The sequence below is a fragment of the Biomphalaria glabrata genome, chromosome 6 (assembly GCF_947242115.1).
Source record: "Biomphalaria glabrata chromosome 6, xgBioGlab47.1, whole genome shotgun sequence".
Taxonomy (NCBI): Eukaryota; Metazoa; Mollusca; class Gastropoda; family Planorbidae; genus Biomphalaria; species Biomphalaria glabrata.
In genome coordinates this window covers 44176863-44187664 of record NC_074716.1, presented here as the reverse complement: position 1 = coordinate 44187664, position 10802 = coordinate 44176863, and the positions used below count along the sequence as shown (strand labels likewise).

General features: G+C 34.7%; 1 protein-coding gene across 1 annotated transcript; it reads right to left on the bottom strand.

Annotated features, from left to right (window-relative positions):
• Positions 1-3780: 3780 nt before the first annotated feature.
• On the bottom strand, positions 3781-10245 carry LOC106057521 (inhibitor of apoptosis protein-like). The gene is made up of 6 exons (XM_013214751.2): positions 10155-10245; positions 9018-9444; positions 8306-8363; positions 7503-7601; positions 7179-7292; positions 3781-6457 (listed from the first exon to the last, which is right to left on the bottom strand). The coding sequence occupies exons 2-6, from the start codon at positions 9435-9437 to the stop codon at positions 6258-6260; spliced, it is 891 nt and encodes a 296-aa protein (XP_013070205.2). The 5' UTR covers positions 9438-9444; positions 10155-10245; the 3' UTR covers positions 3781-6257.
• Between the last annotated feature and the right edge of the window lie 557 nt (positions 10246-10802).

Here is a 10802-nt window from a genome sequence, read left to right as displayed (position 1 = left end):
ATTCTGTTGTTTTGCCATCTTCTGTTTGTTTGATGTGATCTACTGTTAGTTGGACTGTAGCTTTGCCATGTTCTTCTGTTATATTGTTGTTGATAGGATCTATTATAGTTAGGACTGAAGCTCTGGAAAGTTCTGTTATCTCTTCCATATTTATGGTTTCTATTTACATATTGCTGTTTTTCTGATGCCATTCTCTTTCTGCACTCTGCTTTGGTGTGACCCAATATGCCACAGAAAAAACATTGTATGCTCTTGGCATATTTAAATTTATTTGTAGTTCTTGGATGGTTTTCTGTCACTGTTGCAGCTACATTGTACAATTCCCTTTTGTCAATGGTGATGTTTGGGTGTGAGTCTTTGTATGTTGTTAAGTTTGATATCAATTCAGCTTCATTTTTTATTTTTCTCTCCTTCAGGAATGAGAATGCTGCATCTGTAACATTAACTAGCACATTCTCAATGAGAAAGAAATCTAATATCTGTTTGGGGTCATCTAAGTTACAGTTTGCGAGTTGTAGCCACTTTGTCATGTTCTGGCGCATGTCATGTATTGTTCTTTTTAAATCTGTATTCTTTGCTAGTTTTATTTCCCTAAAAAGTTTTCGATAGTGCTCCTCCGTTTTGCCAAAATGTTCAATTAGTCTTTGTTTTACTGTGTTGTAGTCTTTTCTTTGCTCCATGGTTAGTGTGTCGATGATGTTTAGTGGTTCACCTCTTAGGTTAGCTAGAAGTTGTTGAGCCATTTGTGCACTATTCATATTTGCTGTTTGACAGATGTATTCAAATTGAATAATAAAATTTTCCAATGTGTCTTCTTTTGGATCAAAGTTCCTAAATTTGCTATGATACTGATGATGAGATGAAGTTTGACTTGCTGAATTGTCTTTATTTTCCTTTGCTAGTTTTGCCAATTTTTCCTCATGTTCTTTTAATTTTATTTCATGCTGGCGTTCTTTTTCTTTCTCTAAGTTTTCTTGTTCTTTCTCTCTCAGTCTTCTTTCATGTAGCCTTTCTTCCCGTTGCTTGTCTTTTTCTACTCTAATTCTATCTATTTCAATTTTACTGAATGCAGCTCTATCATCTTCTTTTAACTTTAGTTTATCCACTATCTCTATTAGTTTTTCATACTCAGCCATTTTCAAAGATTCAAATTAGTAATATAGTTTAGTAATAGATATGTGTACTAGATATTTGTAAATGAAATATTGTACAATAAATACTTATTATATATATAGCTCAAATAGTAATTGCAGGTAATAGTAGATATATATTTTGTGCGAAACAATTGAGGTTATGAGGTATCTTAAGTTATTCTTGGTACTTTGTCTAGTTCATAATGTAATACTTTACTGATCAATTATGTGATTATGTATTTTTAGTATCTCCCCTTGCAATGTAAAAGTTTATTGCAACAAATAATTCACAATTATGTGAGCCTTATTAGTCTGGTAAATAGTGGTCAATGTATCAATAGTATCAAAATAGTTAAATGTGTTTGAAGAGTATATACAATATAAATCTTGTCAATCTCAAATCAAAATATATCCCATAGTGTATCAAGTGTGTAGTGTAGTGTTGATAATAAAAAATAGGTTGAAATAAGAAGTAAAATAAATATATATATTAATAAGTAATTAGACAAACATAAAAACACTATAGATACTAAACAGTCTGCTTTAAAGAGACATTACAAGATAGTAGAAATAGTAGACAAAAGAATTACAATGAGAAATAACTATGACGCAAAAGAAAATTCAACAGATGTACACAAGACAATATCAATACAAGAGTTTAACAATATGATAGATACTTGACGAAATACAAACTTAACTAATACAGCTATACAATCAAGTATTTACTTTATCTAAAGAGTCCCTACCAATACCTGGATGCTGATTTTGAAAAAAAATATAAATGCTCAGACTCAATAGATAATGAAATTTAGTCCCTACAGGTCAGGTGTATATATAAATACAGATGTAAACAATGAAAAAAATTGTGGTGTAGTTCAAAGAGAACTAATCAATATTCATTAATACTAAAGGGTAATTAAAGTTACTTCCCTTAAATATTCACTTGATGCTTGACTTGTACATAAAGTTCCGGTGATGCTCCACATAAAATATGTCCACAGTACAGTTCATAAGTAATCCACTTGCTAAATCCGCAGCACAACGGTACAGTTCATAAGTAATCCACTTGTTAAATCCGCAGCACAACGGTACAGTTCATAAGTAATCCACTTGTTAAATCCGCAGCACAACGGTACAGTTCATAAGTAATCCACTTGTTAAATCCACAGCACAATGGTACAGTTTATAAGTAATCCACTTGTTAAATCCACAGTACAATGTTACAGTTCATAAGTAATCCACTTGTTAAATCCACAGTACAATGTTAAATGATACGGTACTCAAGTTCTTGAACAATAGTAATCCAATAGATACTTCATATGTTTGACAGATAATCCATTAAACAATTCATATAGTTGACAAGTAATCCAATAAATAATTCATGTGCTTGATAGGTAATCCACTGTTTCGTACAGTTGCTGAAACAAATATACATAACTAAAAATGACCATAAGTAGTGACGACAAGAGAGGTCTAAAAGTAAGAGCGCTCTCTTATTAAATGTGCTGTTAGACAGCGACAATAGGAGTGTGTCATTAGAATTATGACGAGCACTCGATGTAGATGATTCTTGAATATGTCAGCTACTTCGACTGACCATATATCAGCTGTCTTCAAACGATGACTTGAATGACTTGTAGTACTAGATTTTCACCCACACCGGTTGTAGTATCACGGTTGTCTAGTTTCACCCACACAGGCTGTAGTATCCAGGTTGTCTCAGCATATCATGTTTGATCTCTTTCGCTTAGGATGTTAAAAAGTAACTTTGAACAATGCTGTGCTCCTAAAGCTATCTCAACTGGTGTACAAAAAAATACAACCCACATAAATCAGGCTTCCAGATAAATGACACTTAGGACAGTAGTCAACTGGAAAAGTTGAAAATACAGCTCAGACAGGAACAGTTCAAATTGTTCATTTCATCACAGATGAAAAAAATAGCTTGCTAATGGTAACTGTGTCATGGCAGGTCAACATGACATGTAGTAGTAGATCTAGATACCAAGTGTGTAGTCAAAAAAATTTAATAAATTCTGGATTAGTTGCAATTCATGTAAAGTTCAATCTTGAAGTACAAGTTAAAATAGTAGGCACAGTTAACTTTCAATTTCAGCTCTGTTTTCTGTTAGAGTTAGAGTGTTAGACTAGCTGAAGATAATAATAATGTCACTCTTGGATCACGTGAATCTCACTTGAAAAATTGTGTGCTGTTCTCAATAAATGTAGATCTAGGTCATCTCTATAATGTTGAATGTGTCGCTGAACGACCAAATGAGAAAAATAGTAGAGTCTATAATAATCAGGTTTTAGCTTTCTTGCTCGTTGAGTGGCGTCATGTGTAAACAAATATTTTTTAGAGTTACTTTTTCATGTGTTAACTAAATAGTTCACTTGCCAACTTCAAAAATATCCGTATAAATGTTACTGTAAGTCACTGTAGTATTAAAATACTTCTGACAGCAATAGGAAAAAAATTCTTGACTTGTTCCTCTGGTGCTCATAAATCCTTTAAGTTAGCAGTTCTGACTTCTGACATCATAAAATATCGTTTGCTGACACTTCTGACACTATAAATGCTGTTTGCTGACACTTCTGACACTATAAATGCTGTTTGCTGACACTTCTGACACCAAAAAATGTCACTGAGTGATTTTAAGAATGTCACCGTATTATTTTATATGTTATGAATGTGGCTGTGGTTATCAATGTAGGCGTGGTGGTGACATTGGGTTCTTGTTATAAATCACGGAATAATGAAATGATGCTGGGTGTAGCAGATACAATAAGTTTAATATAACACCACATAGTGAATACACCATACAATTCGACCCAGGAATGGTCAGTATTAATCCAACAGTAATATACGAATATCACAACTTAGTACTTATTCTATAACCAACTACTTTAAACATCTAACTCTACTGTTTATATCTTAAGTGACTCAATACAAGTGCTTGCTACAAGATCTCTATGTGGACTGACTGCCTTTAACTCTCTGGTTCACCTAAGGTCAAAAGTGTTCACCTTAGTGCCACATGGGTTGTGAATAAGATTCACAATATGGAATTAACATACACAATACAGAATTAGGGTTTCTACTCTATGGCACCAACTTTGAGGTGGTGACAAAGACCAGGTCATGAAAATTTTCAAAAAGAGTCAAGAAATGTTGCATAGGCGTTGAAAAAAAAGGCGCTGATGAAGAGAATCCGTCGATCTCGTCGCCAAACAATCCTGAAGACTACTCTGTGACTTCTCTGAGGGGATTTTCAAATTTGGGCCTCCCCTACTCCCTCCCCTAGCTACGCCACTGGCTATAAAACATGAAGCCAAATTTTTTTTTTTTTAAATCCTAACTTTTACGCGCCGAAATTCCTTTTTGTAACCAGTTTCAATATTTGTTTATACATCCTTTAAGTGTGCTATTGCAGTGTGCAAATACTGGGCTTAGAATGCATTGAAATAAGAATTGAGAAATGTAGTGTGTACTGCTTGTGGTGCGTGCGTGAAACGAGGGATATGCTATTTTAGGTTCTCTGCATAGACATATATATATATTTGGTTTTTTTTTTTATCGAAAGCCATTCGCTCCATGCTCTATGAAAAAAAAACACAATGCCAGATTTTTTTTTGTTCACATAAAAAATATGTCATTTTCTCTAGGAGTCTAAATATTGCACATCAGAAGTACAGTTTGCAACAGATAAACCAAAGGTTTACTTAAATATATTTCCAGTAATGTATATATGTATATATGCAAAAAATCAATCACTTTCAAAGAGAAAATTGAGATGACCTTACAAATATAAATGAGATCATGTTTAAAATAACAAACCATGTAATGTAACAACCGAAGCAGGTCTCAACTTCCGAAAGACATTAGAGATAGAAGCACATCCAAAATAGAGCAACATACAAGCAATAGCTTATACATGGGGTAAAATATCATTCATTCGATTGGAATACTATTTCAAAAGATAAGAGTATAGAAACAATGATAATAATCTAATATTATTATGTGGAAGCTTTCAAATTTCATTGAATTTTTAAATAAAAAAATCATATGATTTCCCACATATAAAGATCATAGATACAATTTATAAATAAATAACATTTGCATTGATAGCAGTTGTAAATATAACAAATAAACAACTAGACTTTCAGCTTGTAAGTCAACATAGCATCAAATAAAGCATGGTACTTTTTTATGTAGGCCTACATGATATCACATAGAGCATAGCTAACGTAGCTTATAACATTTGGGAATTATAAATACACTTTAAGTCAACATGATTTAATCTTATTGAACTCTTTTGTTTGTTGTTGTTTTTTATAAAAGTTTTTTTTTAAAAAGTCAATATATAATAATAGTTTGATCCAAAGGAAAAAAAACGTGACTGGAGCATCTTTGATGAACAAAGTTCAGTTCAGTAAGTCTTTGATGGCCTGGGTCGTTTTGACGGTGATGGGCTGGGTCAGTTTGACTTTGATGGAATGGGTCAATTTGACTTTGATGGGCTGGGTCGATTTGACTTTGATGGACCGTGTCGATTTGACTTTGATGGACTGGGTCGATTTGACTTTGATGGACTGGGTCAGTTTGAATTTGATGTGCTGGGTCGATTTGACTTTGATGGACTGTTCCGATTTTACTTTGATGGACTGGGTTGATTTGACTTTGATGGACTGGGTCAATTTGACTTTGATGGACTAGATCAGTTTATCTTTGATTTACTGGGTCGATTTGACTTTGATGGACTGGGTCAGTTTGAATTTGATGGGCTGGGTCGATTTGACTTTGATGGGCTGGGTCGATTTGACTTTGATGGGCTGGGTCAGTTTGACTTTGATGGACTGGGTCGATTTGACTTTGATGGACTGTGTCGATATGACTTTGATAGACTGGATCAGTTGGTGTGCTAGGTCTGGTTGTTCTTGGTGGGTTGGATGAGGTTATCATCAAGTTCATTGGTCAGTTTAAAATAAAACAGACGTTCCTATTTGACCACAAGATTTTAATGCGTTGACAGTTAAATTAATCAATTTGGAATGTTTTTATCTGTCTTGACCTATTCTGTCCATACTGGTCAACGTGTAAATTACTATCGAGATCGTTGTTCATCAGCTCATGAACGCTCGGACTGTCCCTTTAATGGTCGTTCTACAGACCGGACATTGTCTTAAGGCCATGGCACAGTCTAAACAGGACACAAAGTGACTACAGGGTAGGAAGACTGCGGCTATTCTGTTGTCCAAGCAAATCTTACAAGTAGCCAATTGTCTCATTTCTTTATTATTTTTCTTGACATCTTGTATGGATTCTGTAAAAATAGGATGAAAATGTCGAATGTTTAGGTCTGCTTATAATGTATGCTTGATAATAAAGCTCTTTTTTTATCTTTCAACTAACATTTAAATCGTAGGTAAGTCAAGTGAAAAATGTAAATATAACAAATGTAACAAACATAACAAGCAATGTTAATACTGGGACAGGGAGGGGAGGAGAGGGCTGCCCTTGGGGAAAGTTGCGGAAAAGCCATTCTATCAACTGAACCATTAATTAGAATTATTTAAATTCATTATGCGTTATGTAAAGTAAAGTTCCTCCTTCAGACCCTGCGATGTCTAGGCCAGATGATGTAAAGGTCATCAGTAGCCCACGATTAGCCCAGGGTGTCATGTCGCCAGCACAACGACCAATCGCCTTTACCTTTCCTCAACTAATGTCAGGTATCCATTAGAGCTGGATGGACTCATAGGCGCCCTCAAAATCCTGAAATTCGGGAAAATTCTTCTCCAAGTGTTTTAACACTCAGCCAATGCACCTCCTCAATGTGCTTAGAAAAAACTGTTTTTTTTTTACATTCACACTACACCTAAACTCCAAACCCACTAGAGCACACACACACACACACACACACACATATGTATATTTTTTATAACTCGTGATAAAAATAAGAGAATCTATTAATAGAATGTGACACAAGACAACGAAAGCATTGTTTTTACATACTACAAAATAGTATCAAGATTGTAGCCTACCTTCTGTATTTGACTTATAATTATCTGGTAGGCCTACTTGAGATATTTGGCGTTTATTGCAACAATGGTGTTGTATCCTGTCCAATATTATATCTGATGATAACGCTGAGTCATCTAAAAATAGAGTAAAAATTAATTTTTAAACATATCTATAGTTTATTCACATTTACCCATTTCTTTCATAATAATACATTTAGATATTTGCAAAACATTAACTGCTCTACGATTATATACAAATAATATAAGGCTAAAGGTTTGGACGTTTTGAAATGTGTGTGGTGACAGTGATAATGAATAATACAAGACTGTCTAGCAGTTACTTACTTTCAGTAATGAGCTCCTCCGCTGCTTGGAGAACAGACCTGGCATCATATCCCATCTCGATAAGTGCTTTAATGGCGGGGTCACAGTCTTTTCGATCGTCTGGAAATGAAAAAAAAACAATTAAGCACACTAAATCTTTATGAAATAACCGTAATACAAGGTGCTGCTGTCAGTTAAAATGTATGGACTTTAACATAATAATACTTATAATAGTCACAATCAAAACGGAATTTTATTGTCTATCAATTTTTTGTGCTACTGGAAAACAAATGCGCCACTAAGGTACCTATACTACCCACGCTAAGAAAAAAACGGGGAAGATTACTAACATTAGCGACTGGCATTTTTTTTTTTTAGTTTTTTTGTAAATGTTTTACCTTTCGGATATTCCTTCAGATTTTTTGAAGATAGTGACACCCTAGCCCAAACCTACCGTAAGGCCAAGGGAATGGCAGTGGGCAGGGGTTCGAACCAGGGCCCATCGAGAAAACCGAACGACAATCCAGAGCGACTACCACACGATCAGGCAGACTTTTTTATTTTGATAATTATCTAGATGATATGAGTGTGAGAGCTTCCAGTATGCTCTTAACAAAAACAAAATATATGTAGTTTGAGTATAGTATCTTTCAAAAAGGGTTCCCATCACTTTGCATATCCGAAATGGATACAACTTTCAGTCAATGGCCTCTTGTCCTATTCATCGGTTGGAATTAAGTATTTGTTATGGTATTGTTTCAATAATGAGAACTCTTGTGTTCATAGCAGTATTGTTTAAGAAATCACATTAATTAAGCACTTACTGAGTTGAAAGGCTGGTGCTAACATGCCCATAAAGTCTGTCACCATCTTGTATGTGATCTGTATGTGGAAAAAAATGCATTCAAGTAAGCCTATAATTGACTTTTTTCTTTCCTAATTACTAAATGTAAAGACTTATATATGTGCTTTTAATTTGGGTTCCATTGCTCATTTCATGATATAACGCTTGGCCTATTTCTGTTCCCTTATTAGGCTATTGAGCCATGAGAGGAGATAAACCTATTCTACTGATTCATTTCACATTTGTAATTTTTAGTGGCCCCTGTAGGGACAAAAATCGCTACAGGTTTTGTTTCATTCTTTCATGTTTTATACATAAAAAAAAACACAAGTGCTCTTCAAAATCCAATTCTCCATCAATCGTTTCTTTATTAAAGTAGACGCAAATTGTTTTCTTGTTAAAGCAAATTCTGCGAATCCTATTCTTTTTAAAATTGAATATGGGAACTTTTTTTGTTTTATATTTATTTTTAATAAAACAAACAAATAGACTTTATGGTTGTAGAAAGTGATACTAGTATACTTGCATAGTAATACAGGTTAAAGATTTCTGATTCCAATGTTGTTTTTTACATACGCCTTATAAGACACTAAAAAATGTTTATTATTGTTTTTATCCGATTTAGTGTTTAAAGTTAACAAATAGCATATGTCTTTGCAATCTAACAAGAGATTAAGCAATCAGCTTGTTACCTTATCATATCTGGTGCTCAACGCTTGGACAGCGTCCACAAAGTCTTGGCCTTTGAATTGACGGATATAACCACACTTAGGGAACCACCTGGCATGCTCTACTGTCGGGTTGTCCGTCTGGTCCCAGTTCTTTAGACCTCCCCCGCAAAAGAAGCACCGGGTGCAGTCTTCGTTGCCAGCGTAGTAAAACCCTGCCTCGGACAGATCGTCTGCCGTAAGAGGGTGGTCAGCGGGGAATCGGGCGAATGTCCTCAGCCTGGCGCCTCTGATGGCCATGTCGAGCTTCTTTGGTTTTTCCAGCGAGATGCCTAGCTCGTTGTAAGAAGGCTTGCCGTCGACGCACGTGACTCCTTTCCCGGGCGACGCTGTCGTTGAGATTGTCAGGTCTTCACAAGCTGAGCTCTCTTGTACTGGAATCATTTTCTCACTGGGGGAGGCAAAACAAAAACACAAAATCAAATTTTGTAAAACAAGAAAATAGTTGGATATACAAAACGTGTAACCATAACAACCAATTACCATCCAGCTATTGAGCACACAGTTGTCTCTTCGTAAATTACCAATGGTATGAGCTGCCAAAACAAAAAAAGAATCTCCCTCTCTGGCCAAGGTAACCCTATCTCTTTGGCATATCTCATCTCTCAAGAGACGATCTTTTCCCTTTGCAACTTTTCGTTGCATTTTCACCCTTTTTATCTTCTACTGTTGTGTATGACATTTGCAATCCGGGACCCTTCGTTTATGCTCTATTTCCATTTCAGTGACTTAAACTTTACAAAGTCATTAGTTATCCTTAAGGATTAAGTTAAAATGTCTCTCGCTTTTTTTTATAGCACTAGGAGAGAACAATATTAGGCTTTGCATATGAATATTTTAATTTTCTTATACAGACTAAATACGACGTATGCTACGTATATAAATTTCAGGTTTAACACGATGTATCACACAAACAATTGCAATGTTTCAAAAGCAGCATTTTAGAAAACAAAATAATTAAAAAAATATTGCTGTTACTTATTGCATTGAAGATACTTCTGCAAATAACTAAGTTATTACTATTATCATTATATTATCATTATTATGACTTAAAACTTCTTTCAAAATTATTGATAACTTGAACAACATGTAATAACTTACGGAGTTATGGAGCCAATGACAGCCACAGATCTCGTTCACGTTTATATAGTCCAGTCACGCTAGTACTTCGGAAGGTAAAGGGAGAGGTCTAGTTTCAGAGTAAGAACGGGAAAAATGTCAGTCTATATTTAGAATTTGAAGTTGTGAAATGTATCAATACTCCTACGCGCGTTAAAAAATAAATTTAGAAGTTGTTGATCAGCACTACTTAAATCTAAACTAACAATTGGGGTTATTAATCATGTTTCTTAATATAAATTAACAATTTAATTAAAATATTTGTGGGATAATCGTTGTTTAAACTCCTATGATAATTATTGAGAATTGTTTCGATCGACGATATAAAAGAACAGCCAAGCACTTTTTTTTTCCCTAGTGAGCTTGTCATTCTCACGTGCCGTTCATTCATAAAACTAGATCTTTCGGCATGGGGAGGTAATCCCTAGTGTTTCTCTGCAAATATGAGGTGTTATAGCGAGACTAGAACTTATTGTTTCCCTTAACGATCAATGGGAATATGTGTTCACGTGACTTGTACAAATAGGCTAATAGTAGTAGCAAATTACTGACTAATCCATGTGGCGATAGATTAGCAAAATCGAACTGTCTCGTACATGCGTAGGAGGTGAAGTTCAGTGGACTGCGAAA

Coding starts and splice junctions, on each gene's coding strand:
- LOC106057521 (XM_013214751.2), bottom strand. CDS start 9,437: ATGATTCCAGTACAAGAGAGCTCAGCTTGTGAAGACCTGACAATCTCA. Junction 7,602..8,305: donor AGCACCAGCCTTTCAACTCA/GTAAGTGCTTAA, acceptor TTTCATTTCCAG/ACGATCGAAAAGACTGTGAC. Junction 7,293..7,502: donor GGAGGAGCTCATTACTGAAA/GTAAGTAACTGC, acceptor CTCTATTTTTAG/ATGACTCAGCGTTATCATCA.